Raw genomic sequence first — 25,552 nt, forward strand, 5'->3', positions numbered from 1 at the left:
TTACATTTTTTAAAAATTTTACTTTTTATCTTGCAAAAAATTGAGAGTGCTTTAGAATTAGCTATGTAAAATTTTATTAGAGTTATCCCATAAAAATGAAATTTGAATTAAAAATATTTTTTGAAATTGGTAATCAAATATAACATTATGTTAATTACTTAAATGAATTACAATAACTCATTCTTTATTTCTTATTAATGGGTTTGAAGCCCAACATGCAAATAGTAATCAGCCCAAGAGATCCAATGATCATAATCACTTTGATTTTGTTGATTCAAAAGTGTAAAGAGATGTTTCAGTGCTATGCGGGTACAAGTCCACCACTGGAAACTCATCAATCACATCGCTCCAGGGGTTCATTTTCTCACGATCAATAGTCCTGATGGCTTTCCAAAACGCACTACTACATTTAAAGCCAGACCCATATGCAATTTGCCACACACGATCACCCCTCTTGATCCTACCCTTGGCCTCTGCATAGGCTAATTCATACCACACTGAACTACTCGATGTATTTCCAAACTTATAAAAGGTCATTCTAGAAGCTTCCATTTGCCTCACACTCATCCTCAAGTTCTTTTCTACTTGGTCCAGTATTGGCTTTCCACCCACGTGAGGGAAGAAATGATCCATTGCATGCTTGAAACTTGGCACGTACGGCTCGATGTTTGCCATATGGAAATACCTAATTAAATAGTTGACAAGATAGAGAAATCGTTCTGACGTGGGGAGAATAAGGGGAGCCAGTGTGGCTATATTAGATTTAATGATCTCGGAGGCCACGACCAAGAGATCTTTGGTGATGGTGATACCCATGTGGCCCTCATGGTCCTCTTCTTGGATGATGCAATTGTATGAACGGTCAGAACTTGCGGTGTTGGTGTGGACGGTGTGGATGAGTTGGTACTTGGAGCCGACACGATTGGACGAACGGTTGGAGAGGAGAACAGCGACGCCACCCATGCGGAAAATGCAATTGCCGATGAGCTTTGGTGGTTCATTTCCCATGTAGCAACCTTGAGTGATAATCTCTATAGTCACCACTAGTGCATACAAATTACGATGCACCTGCATTATTTGAAAAATAAATAATAAAATATGAAACTCTTTTGTTTTTATAGTGACACGGTAAACACAAGACGAAAATTCATTTTCTTATAAAAAAAATTATTAATATTTTATTTTTAAAAATATAAAGTAGAAAGTTTATCCAAACAAATAATTACCTTTTTTTATTTTAACTCTTATAATCATATTAATTTCTTTTATATTATGTTTGGTTCCCAAAAGGACTAAAGAAAAAAATAATAAAGAAAATAATTTTTTCCTGTCTCGTTATATTATGAAAAATAAAAAATAAATATAATTAAAAATTAATTTAAAACTTATAATTTTTTAAATTATTTAATTTTTATGTAAAGATTTAAAAAAAATGATTATATAAATATGAAGAATGATTAAAAATAAAATATTAAAAATTTTATTATTAAAATATATTTAAAAATATAAAAAATAATTTAAGAAGATTTCAGGTAAAGTTATTTTAAATATATATTTAAAAATATAAAAAACAAAGTTAAAAAGATTTCAAGTTCTCAAAAGAGACTTTTATTCACAAAATACTATTAAATAATTTTCAAAAACTATGACCATGTTTGGTAATTGTTTCTTATTCTTCAAAACAAAAAAAAAATAAAAAAATACGTTTGACAATTAGAAAAATATTTTTTATTTTCTATTCTTAAAAATAGAAAAAATACTGTTTTCAAATAACATCTTTTAATTGCTTAAGAATTGTTTTAAAAAATAATTATAAAATATATATATATATATATATATACACACAAGATATAAAAATTATCTTTAAAACATATTTAAAAACATTAAAACCACGGAAAAAAACATTTCAAGCTCTTAAACAAATATTTATTTAATATGAAAGAATAATTTTCAAAATTTGTTCTCAAAAAATAATTACCAAATGAGGTATATTTCTTAAAACACTTTTTGAAAACACTTTTCAGACATAATGTAAACATAAAAAATAAAAAGCCTAACCTTGAGAAGGTTTTTGGCGAGCCCAATGGATAAGAGTCCAGCACTGCATCCCATTCCACTAAGATTGTAGCTCAAAACATTCTCACCAAGCTTATATCTATTCACAATCATGGAAGCCAGAGATGGAACAGTGTTAAAAATACTGCTATGCACCACCACTATCCCTATCTCCTCACCCTTCACCCCAGTCTTGCCCAGTAACTCATCCACAGCTCCGAACACCACCATCTCTGCCTCCTTTCTCGCCGCTTTCGTCGACGTATCCAGCGGTTCCTTGAGCAGTCCCTCCGACAAGTACGTAGCCTCACCTAATCCCGACGCCTTCATTATTTTCTTCATGAATTCCAGACTCTTGTCGGAGAAATCCCCATGCAACCTCAACCTCTCAATCACCATTTCCTTAGAGCATGCCAAAGAGTTGGGAGGTTTGTAGCATGCAAAATCTACCAAGAAAATTTTAGGAGAAGAGCCAAAGGCGAAAAGACTTAACATAAAAGCAATTAGGGTTAAACCCACCATGACGGCCACCGGCAGGATGAAACGGTACTGGCTGATCAGAAACCCTAAGAGATCATTTGATATGTATCCAATGAGAAACATGGTGGAATGAGTTATGAATGTATGTAGTTTTTGGATAAAAAAAATGGCTAAAAACCATGCATTTAAATAGAAAAAACAACATTTATTTATTTGTTACGCTACATGTATGACATCATAGAATATGGTGTTTAGCTACATGCGTGACATCATATAATATGGTGTTACGTTTTGTCTATCTATGTTAGGCCATGTACAGTTGTAACTAAACCAAATTAGTTAAAAACCTGTATCTAAATGATTAGTTTTGGCATTGTTAGATTATTAATTATGATGTATAACTAACTTCAAATACATATGAATATGTAAAACCACTTCTAAAAAAGAAGTAGAAATCTTAGAGAATAAAGTTTTTCAGAAGTTCAAGAAACCTCTGTTTCACTATGTTTTCAATTTTATTCCATTTAGCTTTCTTTCAATTCTCACATGGTATCAGAGCCTGTAACAATGGAAGATCACTCAACCAATGCGACTCCATTGCAAGATTTTGGAGAAATTCCAACCGTTGGATCTGATTTGATTATGGGACAAAATACTTTTCAGATGAGGAATCAACCATTTCCCTCACTCAGTCAATCTCTTACGATCAAACTCGATCACAATAACTTCCTCATCTGGCCCAATCAAATGCTTAATGTGGTCATTGCAAATGGGTTTGATGATATTCTTGATGGAACCCGACCATGTCCACCACATTTTCTACCTGATCCAAATTCTGCATCTACCACAACAATCAAATCTCTATTTTTAAATCCAGAATACATCACTTGGCAACGTCAAAATCGATTGGTGATGAGTTGGATTTACTCTTTACTCACCGAACCGATGATGACTTAGATCACGAGTTACAATACAACTCATGAAATCTGGGAATCTTTACGATGTAGTTTCACTTCTGCTTCTTGAGCTCATATAATGGAGCTTCATTTGCATCTTCAAACTATACACAAAGGTGGCACTACAAGAAATTTCACCTTTAGCCACAAATTTTTTGGCCATGAATATAATTTCATCTCTAAAAATGATATTAGGAGACGAAATTTGAGTTTGTTACAAAAATTTGTGTCTAAAGTTTTAATTGAATGTAAAATGAGGCCAAATTATTTGTGACGACATCATAATTTTTAACAACGAAATATTTCATGGTGCAAAATATATTGGGAGACAAAAATCTAGTGTCGTCCCAAAAGGTAAATAATGGATAAAAAAATTATGTTGTTGTAAAATAGTTTTGGAGAGAAAAATCTTAATAATGGGAGACAAAAATATTGTCCTAATACCACTAGATGAATGAACAAAGAGAATTATTGGGGAGGAAATTGTTTTATTGTAAAAACTCAATATTGGAGACAAAACTATTTCATCCCCATTAAAATGCATTTTCCATTTTCAAAATAAATTTATCATTTTTAAATTTATTTATACTATTGAATACTTAACATGATTTATTTGTTTTTTGAGAAAGTTTCATGATACTTTAATATTCATGAAACAACACAATTATTATTAAAGAAAGTAAATATTATTTAGAAATAATGTGATAATGTCATTATTATAATATATATATATATATATATATATATATATTAGAATCAAGAATGAAATTATCGGTAATTACGGATATATCGATACTTTCATTTTACGGGTATATTGGAAATATCAGAGAAATATGGGTGGAGCAAAAATTATTTAAAATTCATAGGAATGCTTGGAAAAACTAGTCATGTTATTATTATTATTTTCTTTTTTTGCAACCTCCGTTTGATTCCCAAGAAAATCCATCCCCCATTCGATTTCCGGGAAAATTCATCATCGTTTGATTTCTAAGAAAATCCATGCAAAACCCCCAAGAAAAACCAAAAAAATAATCCATCCCCCATTCGATTTCCGAGAAAATTCATTCTCGTTTGATTTCCGAGAAAATCCATGCAAAACCCCTAAGGAAAACCAAAAAAAATCTTCTTTTTTTTTACTTCCTATGTTTTCTGGATCTGTTCTAAGGGTCGCTTTGCTTTTGTACCATTGGATTTAAATTTCACGAACCCTAAATCCACGATTTTTGATCGTTGAAAAACACAACCTTTGCCCGCAAATCATGATCTGATTACCAAATAACATCTTATGTTTTACATTCACGATCTCGGAGCTCCCGAGTCCTAGGAGGTCGCTGATTTGGATGAGAGCATGAGCAGATTGATACTCTCCTTTTCATCATCCAAGAAAGATTCTTCTTCCTCTTCCTTTCTTGATGCCTCGGTACCAACTTCAACTTCAGCTTCTGCTCCGGCTTTGTTGTCTTTGTCGGTTTCGGGATGATTTCTGAGGACTCTGTCAACCGAGTGGATCAGTTTCTTTGGGAGGCTCTGCAGAATCCGCGTGAGTTGCCACGCTCTAGGTATTGTTTTTCTCGGGTTTAACTAAAAAATTTTGTGTTGAAAGCTTTTTTTTTCTTGGTAATATGTTGTTTTTTTCTTGGTAGTATGTTGTTATCTGGTGATAATTTAAGTTTTTGGTTTGGTTTTATTGTGTTCTTGTTGTGTATAATAGAGCAATTTGGTTTGGTATGTTCTCGTTGGTTATAAAAAACTATCCTAAAATTGTTTACTTCAAAATTGGAAAATATTTAAAAAATTGGTAAGTAATAGTGTAAAATATTAAATTGCCTATAAAAAAAAAATATATATTGTAAAATATTAAATGGAAAAAAAAAATCAGAATAAAAAGGTTTCCTAAACTCTCCACAAAAATTCTTCATCATTCTTCTCCTTAAATAACATCTCCATTATTTCAAACCCATCACCATATTCATTGTCCATCACCACAGACTGCCATCAACTACTGTTGTTGCTCACCATAGACTGTTGTTGTTGCAGATCTTGGTGTTCTACAACATTGCAAAAAAGGCAAATCAGGTATGTTATCACTACTTTATATTTTTAGGTATGTTATTAGTTACATAAATAGTCTTTTTATTAATTAAATTTTCATCTCTTTTAATAGTTCTAATAAAATGCTACTAATCTCATTTTATTTACTATAGACATTCAATTAATCACTTAAATATCTATATTTGTATTATTGTTGTTATTAACGTTAATATTACTTTAATATTATATTTTATATGCTTTTACAATTAAAAAAATAATTGAATAAGAGTTGCATCTTACAGGTTTTACTAATGGATAAAAGTTGAATGAATCTTTGAGATAGATTGTCGGATGAATATGCAATTGGTGTTAAAACATTTCTTCAAGTTGCAAAAAATCATGTGGATCAAAATGGAAAGACTTATTGTCCATGTAAACACTGTCATAATGCATTTTGGAAATCCATATATGACATTGAAACCCACTTATATAAATACGGAATAGCCACAACACATCAAAGATGGATTTTTCATGGAGAAAAAGTTAGTGTTGATTACAATGAAAGAAATGATATGAGTGGTGCTAATAGGTTAGATCATCATGAAACTTTTACTATTAATGATGATGTTGACGACGATGATGAAATGATTGAACTTTTGAGTGATGTTTGTGGCCCAATACCAAATAGAGATGCTACATTTGAGACAACTAATGTAAAGACCAAACATTTTGATGAGTTGTTAGGTGAAGCTGGAAAAAAGTTGTTTACGGGGTCTAAATTTTCATCTTTGACTTTCATTGTTAAATTGATGCATCTAAAGGTTCTTAACCATTGGAGTAATAAATCATTTGATATGTTACTTGAATTGTTAAGTGAGACATTTCCTGAAGGTACAAATCTTCCATCATGTATGTATGATGCTAAGAAGATGTTACGGGATTTGGGTTTAGGGTATGAAAAAATTCATGCTTGCAAGTTTGATTGTGCATTGTTTTGGAAAGAAAATGATTTTTTTTAATAAATGTCCTATATGTGATGAGGATCAATATAAGATTAATGATGGTAAGGGCAAGAAAATCCCACATAAAATCTTGGGATTTTTTCCTCTTAAACCAAGATTACAAAGACTATTTATGTCAAGGCATACAACAAGCGATATGAGGTGGCATAAAGAAAAACGAGTAGATGATGGTGTGCTAGGGCATCCGGTTGATGCTGAAGCATGGAAGTTGTTTGATAGAATGTACCCCTCTTTTAGTAGTGAATCACGAAATGTGAGGTTAGGTCTTTCATCAGAGGTTAGGTCTTTTATTCGTGGTTGGTTAATGAAACAATTAGATGTTAATAATGTTTTTGGTACACCAAGTGGTTTTTTCTTTACACTCTCAATTTGCTCTCAAGGACCTTGGTATTCTAAATTACTTTTTAGGTGTTGAAGTATGTTGGCAAGGATCTTCTCTTCATCTTTCCCAAACCAAATATATTCAGGACTTGCTAATTCATGTTGGTCTTGCAGATTGTAAACCTATTACTATACCAATGACTACCTCTCACACTTTATCTGTCTCCAATGGTTCTCTATTGGCTTACCCTTCTCAATATCACAGCGTTGTTGGAGCCTTACAATATTGTACCATTACAAGACCTGATATCTCTTTCTCTGTTAACAAACTTTGCTAATTCATGCAAACACCAACTGATCTTCATTGGCAAGTTGTTAAACAACTGCTGTGATATCTCAAGGGCACTACTTCCTTTGGTCTTTCCTTTCATTCTTCTTTTGATCTTTAACTTACTGCTTATGCTGATGCTGATTGGGCTGGTTGCCTTGATGATCATCGAAGTACAAGTGGTTATTGTATCTTTTTTGGCTCTAATCTAGTCTCTTGTAGCTCTGGTAAGCAGAAGGTTGTGTCTTGTTCTAGCACTGAAGCTGAGTATAAGGCCTTAACAAATACTGCTTTTGAACTTTAATGGATTCAACATCTTCTCCAGGAGCTCTCTATCTCATCTCATTCTTCTCCTATTCTGTTCTATGACAATCTTTCAACCACTTTTCTTGTTGTCAATCCTATTTTTCATTCTCGAGTTAAGCATGTGGAACTAGATTGTCATTTAGTTCAGGAAAAGGTTATCAATCAGACTTTGGTGGTTCAACACATTCCTTCTTGTGACTAGATTGCTAATGTTCTTACCAAAGCCTTACATGTTCAACAATTTCTCAATCTACGAAGCAAACACAATGTTCTAGTTAAACCTTTGAGTATGAGAGGAGATGTTAAGCCATGTACAGTTGTAACTAAACCAAATTAGTTAGAAACTTGTATCTAGATGATTAGTTATGGTATTGTTAGATAATTAGTTATAAGGTATAACTAACTTCAAATACATATAAATATGGAGTAGAAATCTCAGAGAACAAAGTTTTTCAAAAGTTCAACAAACCTCTATTTCACTCTGTTTTCAATTTTATTTCATTTAGCTTTCTTTCAATTCTCACAATCTATTCATCTTTGGGTTGCAAAATTCAGCCATGGACCAAAATTTTCTAATAAGAATGACTATAAGTAAAGTCGTTGGTTTTTTTTCCTCTTTTGTTTTTTTGGAAGCGTCATAAACCCTTCTAATGTGTTTCAAAGTTTATAATAAAGAATAAGAAAAAGAAATTTTTCATATTTTTCATTTATGACAACATTTGGGTTATAATTCATTATCATAAAATATTAAAGTTATATTTAGTTATTAAAATTTTGGAGAAAAATGTGAAAGGATGAACGCAAAAAAGAAAAATAAACGTGACAGAAAATGAAAAAAAAAAGACTTAAAATTAATAAATTAGATAAAAGATGGTGTACGTCTATCCATGAATGCGTGGGTTAATAGTGATTTTCAAGAGCACACATATGATGCTTTGTTGCAAAAAGCCTAAAACATCACTGAAATAGGTCCAAGTTGAAACCAAAGTTTTGATTTACATTTGTTATTTTCACTCACCCACTTCCTTAAAATAAATTAGGTATTTAATGAAATTTCAAATTGACAAAATATATTTAGTTAAATCCTAAAGAAAGGTAATTGAAATTAATGCTTAGTAAATATTAAAACATAATAAGTAATAATAAACGAAATTGATTTTTTATTCCCAATTTTCCATTATGATGTTATACTAGTAAGAAAATTGTTAAACTTGAATTTAAAGAAGATTATAGATATTATAGAATCATGTTAATTTGTAATTTTGTATGGTAGGAAAAATTAATTTTGACAAGCATTAATATTTATGGGATATAATTCAGGTTGAAAGTGAAAATAATATAGAAGCTAGTATATACCATACAACTTTTTCCCTTTATTTAATTTGTGAATGGTGAATAGGGGTCTACTGCATGCAATCCTTTGTTGTATTTAGTGACTCCACTTCCTTCAATCCATCTCTCAACCATAAAATTAAGGAATGAGACCAATTGCAAAATTAAGATAGTGTATAAGATTGACTATTGCTAAAATTGTATATTTTGTGACTTGGAATTAGACACGAGGCTTACCTTCATCTATTCATCAATCATTGAATAGTGAATGGTGGTCCACCACATGTAATTCTCTATAACATTTACTAACTTTACTATTAGGATAAAGCCTTCAAAAACATGAAATTATGTAATAAATTTAGAATTTATTGTTCATTTAATGATATTTCAGTTTCGCTTTTATTTATCATTATTACATGTATTATACTTTATGAGCATTCTTACTTAGATCTTTTACATTGTAGATGACTTATGTGCATTAGAAGTTGTATGAAAAATCTAAATCATGAATTTCTTGCTAGTAGATGATTTATTGACAGTCGATTCATGGACTTTGACAATCCATTTAAGATTATAATACTTCTAAATTAGAAAGATAATTGATTTTGATCATCGAAATGAGGTTCCCATGATGAGCACACTAATGTGTATAATTACACATGGCAAAGATTTATCTAATTTGGATGTATTTAATGACATAAAACAAATGATGATATACATAAGTATTTTTTTATAAATCTATATTTAATTATTATGCAAGATAGACAATATTTAAAATTATTTTATTTGCAATAATTTTATTTTAATTAATGGATAATATATATATATATATATATATATATATAAGAAATTTATATTTATGAATTTTATATATAAAATCTGTAAATGTATGATTTGAAACAAACAACAAAGTTAGCTTGGTAGCATCGCCCATACATGCCTGAGGTCATGGGTTCTAATTAATGAATAAGTCAAATGTGTCTAGTAGGCTAAGCTGGGCTTCGTCTAAAAGGAGTCACAGTATGGGAGATAGCTGTTGGGTTGGGCCATAAAAGCCCACTGCAAAATTTTGATTTGACAATCCAACTCAAAAAAATGTGTGATGTGGCATAAAAATTGTCAAAAATTCGATGAAAATCGATGAAAAAATATAAATAAAAGGATACATCATATGGTCGAGATTTTAGATGTGTTATCATATTGGCTGCTTTCAATACATGATATTTCGACGATATATTGTCTAAATTTCGCAATATTTTAAACCTTAGCTCATAGTCGTTAATCACATCCTTCAAGTCGTTGAAAAGTCTGCTAAGGAATATAAAGGTGTCACGTTATGGACATGAAGATTAATGTAGGTTCTAGTAATGCAAACAAGTCCATTATAGGATGACTCTAGATGTGGCTAAAAAGTTTTTGGGCAATAATCCCAAAGAATAAATGAGGTGAATAAAACAATATTATATGGGTCCAATACATCACATCCGTGAACACTTCTAATTAGCTTTCAATTCAAACTTAATGCTATAAATTAGGTGATTAAGATCAAACTCTAAAAATACTATCAACAAGAAAATCACCTTTAATTTTTTATTGATAAAAGAATATATATATATATATATATATAATGAGTTTTAGATTTAAAGCCAAATAAAAAAAGTTCACAAATGATAGTGTCTCGATGTATTATAATTTTTAAAAATATAGGTTTATATGAACATCTTATCTCCATCATTCAACCACAACAATCTAAGAGTGCACAATGTGTGATATAGGTGTATTCAACCATCCTCCCAAATCATGAAAATAAGGCAAAAGAACACTCTTAACATGAATATTAATTTGTACAAAAATTTGTGGTGTACTAGTCTTCTAATGATTGGTCTTCATAAGCAGCTCTCAATTAGTATGTCTTTACTAATATGTTTCCATGCATTAAGTGATCCTCTAATGGCAATTGCATGTCATGGTCGGTCTCCATAAGCCGCTTTCAATTGGTATGTCTATTTTCACTTCTTTTGCAACTAAGGCCTTGCTTAGATTGATCTTTAAGAAATTTATTTATTTATTTTTAATTCAAGAAAAAATTATGAATTTATTTAGGCAATTTTGTTCAAAGAAATTAATTTTGTTTCTTTTTATAGAAGTTATATCATACTTTGGCTTACACCCTTTTATTTTTAATTAAGCTTTTATAATATCAATATCGACAGTTAAAAATCACGACATTGTTTAGCACCTATCTCGACATGCCCTAAATTTAGAAGTCAAATCTTATAGAAGGTGTTTGAATAAATGATATGTATACTAGCTTTTCAAGAAAGAGAATGGAAATGAGAAAGAAAGAAAGTAGAAAAAAGAAAAATTATAAACAAAATAAGAAATTCAATCAAAATATTTTTAAAACCTATCATGAAATGGAATTATAAAAATATAGAATTAAATACATATTTTCTATAACATCCAAAAAAAAAATTTAATAGCGATGCTATTGTTTTCTAAACAATCCTATTTCAATTTTACATTTAAAAAAATTACTTTTTATCTTGCAAAAAATTGAGAGTGATTTAGAATTAGCCATGTAAAATTTTGTTGGACTTATCCCACAAAAATGAAATTTGAATTAAAAATATATTTTTTTAAAATTGATAATCAAATATAACATTATGCTAATTACTTAAATGAATTGCAATAACTCATTCTTTATTTCTTATTCATGGGCCTGAAGCCCAACATGCAAATAGTAATCAGCCCATGGAGATCTGATGATCATAATCACTTTGATTTTGATGACTCAAAAGCATAAGGAAATGTTTCAGTGCTTTGCGGGTCCATCACTGGAAACTCATCAATCACATCGCTCCAAGGATTCATTTTCTCACGATCAATGGTCCTAATGGCTTTCCAAAACGCACTACTACATTTAAAGCCAGACCCATATGCAATCTGCCACACACGATCACCCCTCTTGATCCTACCCTTGGCCTCTGCATAAGCTAGCTCATACCATACTGAACTACTCGATGTATTCCCAAACCTATACAAGGTCATTCTAGAAGCTTCCATTTGTCTTTCACTCATTCTCAAGTTCCTCGCCACTTCGTCCAGTATGGGCTTTGCACCCACATGAGGGAAGAAATGATCCACTGCACGCTTAACATTTGGCACATACGGCTCGATGCTTGAGACATGGAAATACCTAATTAAATAGTTGATAAGATAGAGGAGTCGTTCTGATGTAGGGAGGATCAGGGGAGCCAATGTGGCTACGTTGGATTTAATGATCTCGGAGACCACGACTAAGAGATCTTTGTTGATGGTAATACCCACGTGGCCCTCATGGTCCTTTTCCTGGATGATGCAGTTGTACGAACAATCAGAGCTTGCGGTATTGGTGTGGACAGTGTGGATGAGCTGGTACTTGGAGCTGCTTCGATCGGAGGGTCGGTTGGAGAGGAAAACCGCGGCGCCACCCATACGAAAGCAACAATTGCCGATGAGCTTGGATGGATTGTTTCCCATGTAGCAGCCTTGAGTGATAATCTCTGTGGTCACCACTAGCGCATACGAATTACGGTGCACCTGCAATTGAGGGGTATTTTTTAGAAAAATATTGTTATAAAAATGATTATTTGAAAAATAAATATAAAATATGATACTCTAAGTAAACCTATTACAAAAATTCATTTTTTATGTAAAAATTATTAATATCTTTATTTTTAAAAACATAAAATGGAAATGTATCCAAACAAATAATTACCTTTTTTTAAAAAAAAAAATTTTAACTCTTACAATCATATTATTTTTTTTTTATATTATATTTAGTTTTCGAAAGTAGAAAATACTAAGGAAAACAAAATAATAATAATAATAAAGATCAAAATAATTTTCTTGTATCTGATTATATTATAAAATATATATTAAAAAATTAAATAAATTAAATATTAATTAAAAACTTATACCTTTTCAAATTATTTAATTTTTACATGCAACAGGTTGAAAGTATCATATATAAAAAATAACAGGTTCTTTATAGTAACAAGTTGAGGCCTAGAGGCTGCCCATTTTGGGGCTGGTCCACAAACTATAAAAGACAATCCAATAAATAAACCGAAACAAAGTTCTCTCAAGAGTTGGACAGAGTCGGTCGTTGGAATAGTTAAGAAGTAAAGACCAAAAATAAAAAAACGAAAAAATTGGGGGAAAAAGAATGAAATTAAGGCACTATTTGGAAATTATTTTTAAGAATAATTTTTTATTTTTTAAAATTTAAAAAATTATTTTTAGAGAATATTTTTTAATTGTTTTAGGTTATTGTCTTTATTGTTTGAAGGTTGTTTTAAAATAATAATTATAAAAATATAAAAAATGATTAAAAATAAAATATTACATATAAAATCTATTTTTAAAATATAGAAAATAAATTAAAAATATTTTAAATTCTTAAATAAACTTTTATTTTATAAAACATCATAAAATAATTAAAAAAAAACGATGACCTTGTATGACAACTATTTTCAAAAAAATTGAAAAGTACTATTGATAATCGAAAAATTATTTTTTTGTTTAATATTATTAAAAACAGAAAATACGATGTTTTCAAATAACATATAAAATTATTAAATATAAAAATTATTTTCAAAATATATTTAAAAATATTAAAATCAGATTAAAAATATTTTAGGTGTATTTACTAAACATTCTAGTACAATTTTTCAAAATCATTCTCAAAAATTGTTTTTCAAAACTGTTTTAAAAAAATAATTAGCAAATATATGATAAACATGAAAAATAAAATACGGAACCTTGAGAAGGTCTTTGGCAAGCCCAATGGATAAGAGTCCAGCACTGCACCCCATTCCACTCAGATTGTAGCTCAAAACATTCTTACCAAGCTTGTATCTATTCACAATCATGGAAGCTAGAGACGGAACAGTGTTAAAAATACTGCTATGCACCACCACTATCCCTATCTCCTCACCCTTCACCCCGGTCTTGCCCAGTAACTCATCCACAGCTCCGAACACCACCATCTCCGCCTCTTTCCTCGTCGCCTCCATCGACATATCCAGGGGCTCCCTAAGCAGTCCCTCAGACAAGTACGTGGCCTCGCCTAATCCCGACGTCTTCATTAGTTTCTTCATGAATTTCAGACTCTCGTCGGTGAAATTTCCATGCCGCCTCAACCTCTCAATCACCATTTCCTTAGTGCATGCTAGAGAGCTGGGGGGCTTGTAGCATGCAAAATCTAGCAAGAAAATTTTAGGGGAAGACCCAAAGGCGAAAATGCTTAGCATAATAAAAGCAATTAGGGTTAAGCCCACCATGACGGCCATCGACAGGATGAAACCGGACTGGCTAATCAGAAACCCTAAGAGGTCATTTGATATGAATCCAAGGAGAAACATGGTGAATTGGGTTACGAGTATGTGCAATTTTTGGATAAAAAAATGGCCTAAATACCATGTATTTAAATAGCCAAAACATTTATTTATTTATTTATGCGTGTTTCATGCTTGGAGGTGACAAAAGACAGATAAGATGTCACACTTTCAACTCACTCGTCCTTTCCAAGTAGTCAATGTTAGAATTGGTCTCTATTTAAATTATTTCTTTCATAGGTAGAATGGGCTACGGTAAGTCATGTCAAACAAAGTGTCGGCAATTCATTGGATTTTTATTCTGATTAATAAAATATTAAAATATAATTATGGATAATAATTTGAATGGATTTTCTATTCCAATATTCCACTATTTCAAACATGCATTATATATATATATATTAAAAAATAATTTGTGAAGTATCATATGTCAATCGTAATTTTTACCAACTAAAAAAAAAGTAAAAATCATCTTTTGAATAAATAATTTATTTATTTATTTTTTAAATATTATAAGTAAAAATTATCTCTTAAAGAGACAAATTCTTTTTATTATTATTATTATTTAAATTAAAAAGTCTAAAATCATCGATAAGATGAAACCGAATTGGCAGATCAGAAACCCTAAGAGATCATTTGATATGAATCCAAGGAGAAACATGATGAATTGGGTTATGAGTATGTGCAATTTTTGGATAAAAAATGGCCTAAAAACCATGTATTTAAATAGCCAAAACATTTATTTATTTATTTATGCGTGTTTCATGTGTGGAGGTGACAAAAGACATAAGATGTTACACTTTCAAGTCACTCGTCCTTTCCAAGTAGTCAATGTTAGAATTGGTCTCTATTTAAATTATTTCTTTTATGGGTAGAATGGGCTACGGTGAGTCTTGTCAAACAAAGTGTCGGCAATTCATTGGATTTTTATTCTGATTAATAAAATATTAAAATATAATTATGGATAATAATTTGAATGGATTTTCTATTCCAATATTCCACTATTTCAAACATGCATTATATATATATATATATATATATTAAAAAATAATTTGTGAAGTATCATAATGTCAATCGTAATTTTTACCAACTAAAAAAAAGTAAAAATCATCTTTTGAATAGATAATTTATTTTTTATTTTTTTAAATATTATAAGCAAAAATTATCTCTTAAAGAGACAAATTCTTTTTATTATTATTATTATTTAAATTAAAAAGTCTAAAATCATCGATAGGATGAAACTGGATTGGTAGATTAGAAACCCTAAGAGATCACTTGATATAAATCCAAGGAGAAACATGATGAATTGGGTTATGAGTATGTGCAATTTTTGGATAAAAAAATGGCCTAAAAATCATGTATTTAAATAGCCAAAACATTTATTTATTTATTTATGCGTGTTTCATGTGTGGAGGTGACAAAAGACAGATAAGATGTTACACTTTCAACTCACTCGTCCTTTCCAAGTAGTCAATGTTAGAATTGGTCTCTATTTAAATTATTTCTTTCATGGGTAGAATGGGCTACAGTGAGTCATGTCAAACAAAGTGTCGGCAATTCATTGGATTTTTATTCTGAATGGATTTTCTATTCCAATATTCCACTATTTCAAACATGCAATATATATATATTAAAAAATAATTTGTGAAGTATCGTAATGTCAATCGTAATTTTTACCAACTAAAAAAAAGTAAAAATCATCTTTTGAATAGATAATTTATTTTTATTTTTTTTAAATATTATAAGCAAAAATTATCTCTTAAAGAGACAAATTCTTTTTATTATTATTATTATTTAAATTAAAAAGTCTAAAATCATCAATAGGATGAAACCGGACTGGCAGATCAGAAACCCTAAGAGATCATTTGATATGAATCCGATGAGAAACATGATGAATTGGGTTATGAGTATGTGCAATTTTTGGATAAAAAATGGCCTAAAAACCATGTATTTAAATAGCCAAAACATTTATTTATTTATGCATGTTTTACTTGCCTTCACAGTTCATAGTTCATGTTTCATGCGTTCCACGGTGACAAAAGACAGTAAGATGTTACACTTTCAACTCACTCGTCCTTTCCAAATAATTAACGTTAGAATTAGTCTCTATTTAAATCATTTCTTTCATGGATGGAATGGGATGTGGTGAGTCATGTCAAACAAAGTGTCGACAATTCATAGGATTTTTATTCTGATTGATAAAATATTAAAATATAATTATGGATAATAATTAGAATGGATTTTCTATTCCAATATTCCACTATTTCAAACATGCATTATATATATTAAAAAAATAATTCGTAAACTATCATAATGTCAATCGTAATTTTTACCAACTGAAAAAAAGTAAAAATCATCTTTTGAATAGACAATTTATTTTATTTAAAATATATATATATATATATATATATATATATATATATAAAAGCAAAAATTGTCTCTTCGACAAATTCTTTTTATTATTATTATTTTTTAAATTAAAAAGTCTAAAATCATCAATTGATCCAACCGATACAACAAACTTTCTGCAGTGGGTTTTGGCAAAGTTGGGCCCCTATTTATATTGGGCCAAGAATTCATTCATCACCCAGACTTCCATGGTTCAGCGGACACCCAGCGGCGCCAATGAGTTAAATGGGCATTTTAAAGGCCTTTTTTTGTCGTTTGTAATCCGATGTGGGACAGGTGTAACAGTTGATTTAAAAGAAAAATCAACATGCATGTCTTCAGTTATATGTTTCCATGTGTTAGGTGATCCTCTAATGGCAATTGCATGTCATGATTGGTCTCTATTAAGTGGCTTTGAATTGGTATGTTCATTTTTACTTCTTTTGATACTAAGGACTTGCTTAGACTAAGGGGATAATTTGTGTTTGTGGGTCATGTTCGTGATGTGTCAAAACCTAGATATTCTACTACATAACTTAACCCAAACTTAATACAGATAATAACAGTATAAAAAACATCAACTCAAATACCACATAATTATTCAACGGGTAACACATCGTATAATCCATTTAACCTTTTTAATAATCAAGTTCTCCAATATAATAATCAAATTGAGTTAAGCCTTATACATGTCTATAAGATTAATGTCTCAATCAAATATGTTTATAACTCAATTAATTTATTTAATTAAAAACAAATTTAAAATGAGACAAATATGAGTTAAATAGTTTAAAATTATAATTATGTTAATAGTAAGATTATTAAAATTGGTCAATTCAGATCAAATTCACCCAAAAATCACTTATTTATTAAATAAATTATGCAGATCAATATGAATTTAACCCAAACTCATAAAAAAAATTACTTTTTATCTTACAAAAAATTGAGAGTGATTTAGAATTAACCATGTAGAATTTTGTTAGACTTGTCCCATAAAAATGAAATTTGAATTAAAAAAAATGGTAATCAAATATAACATTATGTTAATCACTTTAATGAATTGCAGTAACTCAATCTTTATTTCTTATTAATGGGCCTAATGCCCTACATGCAAATAGTAATCAACTCATGGCAATATGATGATCATAATCACTTTGACTTTGACAGCTCAAAAGCGTAAGGAAATATTTCAGTGTTGTGCGGGTCCACCACTGGAAATTCATCAATCACATCGCTCCAAGGATTCATTTTCTCACGATCAACAGTCCTGATGGCTTTCCAAAATGCACTACTACATTTAAAGCCAGACCCATATGCAATCTGCCACACACGATCACCCCTCTTGATCCTACCCTTGGCCTCTGCATAAGCTAGCTCATACCATACTGAACTACTCGATGTATTCCCAAACCTATACAAGGTCATTCTAGAAGCTTCCATTTGTCCCTCACTCATTCTCAAGTTCCTCGCCACTTTGTCCAGTATGGGCTTTGCACCCACATGAGGGAAGAAATGATCCACTGCACGCTTGACATTTGGCACATGCGGCTCGATGCTTGCGACATGGAAATACCTAATTAAATAGTTGATAAGATAGAGGAGTCGTTCTGATGCGGGAAGGATCAAGGGAGCCAGTGTGGCTACGTTGGATTTAATGATCTCAGAGGCCACGACCAAGAGATCTTTGGTGATAGTGATACCCACGTGGCCTTCATGGTCTTTTTCTTGGATGATGCAATTGTACGAACGATCAGAGCTTGCAGTGTTGGTGTGGACGGTGTGGATGAGTTGGTACTTGGAGTCGTTGCAATCAGATAGTCGGTTGGAGAGGAGAACTGCGGCGCCACCCATGCGAAAGATGCAGTTGCCGATGAGCTTGGATGGATCTTTCCCCATGTAACAACCTTGAGTGATAATCTCAGTAGTCACCACTAATGCATACGAATTACAGTGCACCTGTGATTAGAGGGTATTTTGTAACAAAAATATTAATATAAAAATGATTATTTGAAAATTAAATATAAAATATGATACTTTGAGTAAATTGTTTTGTTTTTTTAGTGACATGGTAAACCCACAACCAAAATTCTTTCTTTTTTATTTAATGTAGAAATTATTAATATTTTTATTTTTAAAACATAAAATAGAGAATGTATCAAACAAATAATTATATTTTTCTTTTAAATTTTAACTCTTACAATTATATATATATATATATATATATATATATATATATATATTGTTTACATTATGTTTGGTTCCCAAAAGTATTAAGGAAAATAATAATAATAATAATAATAATAAAGAAAATAATTTTTTTTATCTAGTTATACTATGAAAAATAATATATATATAATTATAATTAAAAATTTATACTTTTTCAAATTATTTAATTTTTATATGAAAGAGTTAAAATAAATAAAACAAATTTAAAAGAACAACTTCTTTCAAGAAACAAGTTGAGGCTTAGTGGCTGCCCATTGTTAGGCCGGCCCACCAACTATAAAAGACAATCCAATAATGAACCAAACCAAAGTTCTCTCAAGAGTTGGACAGACTTGGGCCTTGGAATACTTAAGAAGTAGAGAGTAAAAACAGAAAAACGAAAATTTATTTATTTATTTATTTAAAAAATAAATAAAATTAAGGCTTGGTATGGAAATTATTTTTTAGAATAATTTTTTTGTCCTTTAGAGCAAAAAAAAAAGGAAAATAACTTTAGTAACCAGAAAAATATATATATATATATATAAATAAAAATAAGGTATTTTTAAAAAACATCTTTTAATGTTTTTTGGATATTATCATTTATTGTTTGAAGATTGTTTCTAAAAAATGATTAGTAATTTTTAAAATATATTTAAAAATATAAAAAAATAAGTTAAAGAAGATTTTAGGTAAAGTTATTTTTAAAATATATTTAAAAATATAAAAAACAAATTTAAGAAGATTTCAAGTTCTCAAAGAGACTTTTATTTTACAAAACATCATAAAAAATTTTTAAAAGCTATAATCCTATTTGGTAGCTATTTTCTAGAACAGTTTTGTGTTTTTCAAATAAAAAAAACCAAAAAATATGTTTAACAACCAAAAAATAATTATATAAAAACATGTAGAATGATTAAAAAATACGTTAAATATAAAAATTATCTTTAAAACATTAAAGCCAAATGAAAAACATTTTAGTTCTCAACAAACTTTTGTTTAATGTTAGAGAATAATTTTCAAAAATTATTTTCAAGAATTGTTTTTGAAAACTATTTTAAAATACAATGATCAACCATGACTTAATTTTCACAACCGTCTTTGAAAACATTTTCCAAACATGATCTAAACATAGAAAACTTATTCTTAATAATTATTTTTGAAAGCTATTTTGAAAAACAATGATCAATCGTTGCTCATTTTTCACAATTGTCTTTAAAAACATTTTTCCAACATAACCTAAACATAGAAAACCTATTCTCAAGAATTGTTTTTGAAAACTATTTTAAAAAAATGATGAACCATCACTCATTTTTCAAAACTTTCTTTGAAAACATTTTCCAAACAAAACGAAAAATAAAATATACAACCTTGAGAAGGTCTTTGGCAAGCCCGATGGATAAGAGTCCAGCACTGCACCCCATTCCACTCATATTGTAGCTCAAAACATTCTCACGAAGCTTATATCTATTCACAATCATGGAAGCCAGAGACGGAACAGTGTTAAAAATACTGCTATGCACCACCACTATCCCTATCTCCTCACCCTTCACCCCGGTCTTGCCCAGTAACTCATCCACAGCTCCGAACACCACCATCTCCGCCTCTTTCCTCGTCGCCTCCGTCGACATATCCAGCGGCTCCTTAAGTAGTCCCTCAGACAAGTACGTAGCCTCGCCTAGTCCCGACGTCTTCATTAGTTTCTTCATCAATTCCAGACTCTTGTCAGAGAAATTCCCATGCAGCCTCAACCTCTCAATCACCATTTCCTTAGTGCATGCTAGAGAGCTGGGGGGTTTGTAGCATGCAAAATCTAGCAAGAAAATTTTAGGAGAAGACCCGAAGGCGAAAAGGTATAACATAAAAGCAATTAGGGTTAAGCCCACCATGATGGCCGCCGCCGGCAGGATGAAACTGGACTGGCTGATCAGAAACCCTAAGAGATCGTTTGATATGAATCCAAGGAGAAACATGACGAAATGGGTTATGAATGTATGTAGTTTTTGGATCAAAAATGGCCTAAAACCCATGCATTTAAATAGCCAAAACAACATTTATTTATTTATTGATTATGCGTGTTTCACTTGCCTTTACAGTTCATAGTTCATGTGTCCCACGGTGGCAAAAGACAGATAATATGTGACACATTCAACCCACTTGTCCTTTCCAAGTAATTAATGTTAGATATGCCCTCTATTTAAATCATTTCTTCCATGCATGGAATGAGGCTGCAGGTGAATCACGCCTAAGAAAGTGTCGGCATTAATAGGATTTTTATTTTGATTAACAAAATATTAAAATATAATTGTCGGTCACAAATAGAATGGATTTTCTATTCCAACATTCTAGAATTTCAAACATGGATGATGTGACGCTACATGCATGATATCATATATATATATATATATATATATAATATGGTGTGACGCTACATGCATGGTATCAAACAATATGGTGTTACGCTATGTCTATTTGGGTCACAAAATTCAACCGCGTACCAAAATATTTAAAAAGAATGATCATAAGCAAAGTCATATATATATATATATATATATATATATATATATATATATATTTTGTTCTTTATTTTTGGAAACTACGGGATAAGCACTTACAATGTGTTTGAAAATTTATAATAAAGAATGAGAATAAGAAATTTATCAAAATTTAAAAAATGGTTGGTAGAAAGAAAAAGTGAGAAATAAAGGTAAAGGAAAATGAAAAAAAATAAAATAAAAAAAGACTTAAAATTAATAAATTAGATAGAAGGTAGTGTACGTTATGTTTATCTATTCATATGTGGGTCACAAAGTTCAACCGTGGACCAAATTTTTTTTTAATAAAAATGACTTTAACCCAAGTTGTAGTTTTTTATTTTCTTTTGTCTTTTTTTTTTAAAAATAAAAATAAATTAGAAACTACGTGACAAAGACTTTTTTAAATAACAATGACTACAAGCCGGAACGACATGATAAACCCATGTGATGTGTTTGAAAATTTATAACAATGAGAAATTTATTATATTTTTCATTTATTACAACATTCTGGTCACAATTCATTATCATAAAATACTAAGGTTATGGTTTGTTATTAAAAACTTTATGAGGAAAATGTGAAAGGAAGAAAGCAAAAAAAATAAATAAATAAAGGTGAAGGAAAAATGAAAATTTAAAATTAATAAGTTATTTTTATAATTTTTTTAAGTGTTTTGTTTTCATTTTTTATTTTTTTGTAGATAAGAAATTTTGAGGAAAATGTGAAAGAAAAAAATTAAAAAGTAAAAATAAAGACAGATAGAAAAATGAAAAAAAATAAAAAAATAGAATTAAATTAATAAACCATTTTTACTTAATCCTTTAAACTCATTTTTTTTAAAGTAAAAATTAATTAATTTAAAAATATATGAATTTATAATTACATTTATTTTTACTATTTTCTATAATAAATGAAACATGAAAAAATAATTATTTTTTTAAGTATATTTTGAGGACCAAACATTAATAGGTCTATGCACTTTTCCTTGGTGCCCGAAGAAAAATATCAATTTTCTGTATTAAAGGGTAAATAATGATTTTCAAGAGCACAGAAATGGTTAATTTCTTTCACCTTCTTTTGGTTAAATACACCCGATTTCTATTAATTAATTTCTTTCATTTGTTAGTAAAATTGTATATTTTGTGATTCGGGGTTGAATATGAGAGCTATCTCCATCTATCCCTCAATTACAAGATTGAATGGTGAATGGTGATCCACTATATGCAATCTTTTGTAACATTTAGTGACTCTACTTTCATCCATTTCTCAAGCACAAAAGTAATGGGACCAACTACAAAACTAAGCTATTGTATAAGACTAACTATTGATAAAATTGTACATTTTGTGACTCTGAATTGAACTTGAGGCCTACCTACATCTACCCCTTGACTCTATATATATATATATATATATATATATATATATATATATATGCATATTTGTGTATACATTTGAAGTAATATGATAAATATTTAAGATGCCTCCTTCCATTCATCTCTCAACCATAAAGTCAGCAGAACAATTGAAAATTAAATTATATTTACTAACATTGAATCGAATATGATGTTTGACTGAAGAATGGAGCATCCTAATGAATCTTAGGTGATGAAGTGAAGAAACATACCAGTTCAAAATTTAGCCTAGGTTGTTGCAAGACATACCTTGGACTCGAATGTTTCCAAATCCTTTTCAAGTTGATGAAAAGTACCTCAAAAGCTTAAGATGGTGTTTGTTTTTTTACTTAATTCTATATAAAACTTTAATACTTAATAGTATTAAATATTAGGTTGTTTGTTTTTGTAGTATTTTATTTTTATTAAGTATTAAAAAGTAAAGAAAAACCAATATATTATTTTTTCTATTTAGAAAAAGTTACATATTTTGGCTTTTTTTATTTAGTAAAAAGTTTATAATAAATCATGAAAAATTAGAAAAACAAACAACCTAAATTCTAAAAACAAATTACTTTCAACAAAAAACCAAAAAAACAAACACCATCTAAGTATTTTTCACTCTATGACTCTCCTTTTGAATCTAGACGCTAAGAGAAGTAAGAGTCTCTCTTTCACCTTGAAGGGATGAAGGTTAAGATTCCTCTCTAAAAAATAAAAGATTAAAAATGTCTAACCCAAAACCCTAAAAATATTTATATAGACTATTGTGGACTTAAGTGACAAGGGCCGATCATATAGGTTTGAGTCACTTAATTTAATTCATTAAGCTTTATTTAATTTATTAACCCATTTTATGAATACCAATTAATTAAATAATTCAATGAAAAATCATAAGTTACTTAATTGTATTTAGTGATAAATATTTTCATGAGCAAATAATCTATTTTCGTCACAAAAGAGTTTTCGTTAAAAAAAAAAAAAAAGGCACTAATTTTTTTGCCACATATTTTTGCAATGAAGATTTCAAATTCATTACAAAAGGTTTTTAGAACATTGATATTAATGATAGTATTTGAAGTTTCACAAGTAAAAATTTTTAGAAAATTGATATTAATGATAATATTTGAAATTTCATTGGAAAAAACTATATTTATTAACTGGAAATAATTTTTTTTTCTTATAGTCACTAAAATTCTTTGTATTATCTATTCCTTATCTCTTTATTTTCTTGATCTTGTTAATAATTACATAAATTATTATTTGCGTTTATATTTATTAAAATTTTACTAACACCTAATTCAACGCCTTTTTGATCCTAACCTTGATTGGATTGGTTTAAACTTCACAATTTCTATTTTCCTTCAATGTTATATATATATATATATATCACAACAATTACACCTAACACATGTTAGCTACTAATCTATTACATTAGAACACTACTAAATGATTGAAAATCTAATCTAACTTGACTTGAATAATTTTATATTAAAGCATCTTAAAAAAAACAACTAAAATATAAAAATAATTCTGATGGTCCTCTCACATGCATATTTAATGAAATTTCAAATCAATAAAAACGATGAATATTTAATCAAAACCCTTTCTAGAAAATAAATACAATTAACCTTTTGAAGAAACCACTTCATTAAAATATATATATATATATGTAACATAGGTAATACATATTTAACATAACGGGATGGGTTGGAATCCCATTTTTCATGCACCTTCTCCTTTATGTATAAAAAAATTGTGCTAAAAATTGCTGAGCACCAAATTATTTTCTACTTTGAATGATGAAATGTGGTCCATGCATGGTGGCACATTGATCATGTCAGATGTAACACTTCCAGGGATTCAATGTTATCATTCAAGCAAGGACAACTTTCCGGATGTTTTGACAAGCAGTTTTCAAGATCAATCTGAACGATCATCTCACAGAGTCACATATATAGGTTAGGTAATAATTATACGGCCAAGAAGTTAGTAACAAATCAAATCCAAGAAGTAAATACAGACTTGAAAGAAGTCCATATATGGAACACCTTAAAATGGCAATTGATTACAAAACTTGCAGAACGCCAAATCAGGGTATTAAGTAATTGTCTTCAACACAACAATTTCAAATTTTGTGTCAGAAATTTATGTCACCTAGATTATGAGTCCATTTTTCTTTTGTGATCAAGTTTTATGGGTTAATGAATTCAAACTTACTATTAAACTATAATTCTTATGATATCCCTAATCATATATAAGAAAAAAAAAATTAGCACTATGCATGTATGAACTCTTTCTAATCGTGTAAACATGTTTTAAAACTATGGAAATCTATCGGATTAAAAATGAACAACATTCACATAATTGAGAGTAAGTTACTATAAATAATATTAGAATCAATCTATAATCTTGATATGGGTCTTTATTTGTTGTTTAACCCCCCAATCTCATGGGACTCGAAGGGTGATTGTGATATCTGTTAAACTACCAATTTTCCTAAAAACTTAAACTTTTAAAAATTTGGCAGTTTAACATGGTATCAGAACTCGATTTGACGGGAATTAAGTCATGTGTTCGACTCTCTTTTCATAATTTGCATGTTTATTTCCCCATTTATATATATAATTAAAAGTTCAAAAAATGTTATTTGCGTTTGTTTCTCTCTTTCCTCTGTCTCTCCATGTGCAAGAATGGGGTCATATGTGGGGAGGGAGGCTATTAAGAGCATGGTATACATATTAAACCCAAATTTGATATGCTTAAATTTTTATGAAAATTAGTAATTCAACATAATATCAAATTTTGGTTTGATAAAATG

General features: G+C 29.6%; 3 protein-coding genes across 3 annotated transcripts; all 3 read right to left on the minus strand.

Annotated features, from left to right (window-relative positions):
* Window positions 1-154: 154 nt before the first annotated feature.
* Window positions 155-2,685, minus strand: LOC117917457 (3-ketoacyl-CoA synthase 2-like). Its single transcript, XM_034833746.1, has 2 exons — window positions 2,059-2,685; window positions 155-1,068 (listed from the first exon to the last, which is right to left on the minus strand). Exons 1-2 carry the CDS (start codon window positions 2,656-2,658, stop codon window positions 256-258), a joined length of 1,413 nt encoding a protein of 470 aa, XP_034689637.1. The 5' UTR covers window positions 2,659-2,685; the 3' UTR covers window positions 155-255.
* Window positions 2,686-11,504: 8,819 nt separating this feature from the next.
* Window positions 11,505-14,257, minus strand: LOC117917458 (3-ketoacyl-CoA synthase 20-like). Its single transcript, XM_034833747.1, has 2 exons — window positions 13,637-14,257; window positions 11,505-12,413 (listed from the first exon to the last, which is right to left on the minus strand). Exons 1-2 carry the CDS (start codon window positions 14,237-14,239, stop codon window positions 11,607-11,609), a joined length of 1,410 nt encoding a protein of 469 aa, XP_034689638.1. The 5' UTR covers window positions 14,240-14,257; the 3' UTR covers window positions 11,505-11,606.
* Window positions 14,258-17,643: 3,386 nt separating this feature from the next.
* Window positions 17,644-20,782, minus strand: LOC117917459 (3-ketoacyl-CoA synthase 20-like). Its single transcript, XM_034833748.1, has 2 exons — window positions 20,176-20,782; window positions 17,644-18,556 (listed from the first exon to the last, which is right to left on the minus strand). The coding sequence occupies exons 1-2, from the start codon at window positions 20,776-20,778 to the stop codon at window positions 17,750-17,752; spliced, it is 1,410 nt and encodes a 469-aa protein (XP_034689639.1). The 5' UTR covers window positions 20,779-20,782; the 3' UTR covers window positions 17,644-17,749.
* Window positions 20,783-25,552: the final 4,770 nt, after the last annotated feature.

This window comes from Vitis riparia, chromosome 7 (genome assembly GCF_004353265.1).
Source record: "Vitis riparia cultivar Riparia Gloire de Montpellier isolate 1030 chromosome 7, EGFV_Vit.rip_1.0, whole genome shotgun sequence".
NCBI lineage: Eukaryota > Viridiplantae > Streptophyta > Magnoliopsida > Vitales > Vitaceae > Vitis > Vitis riparia.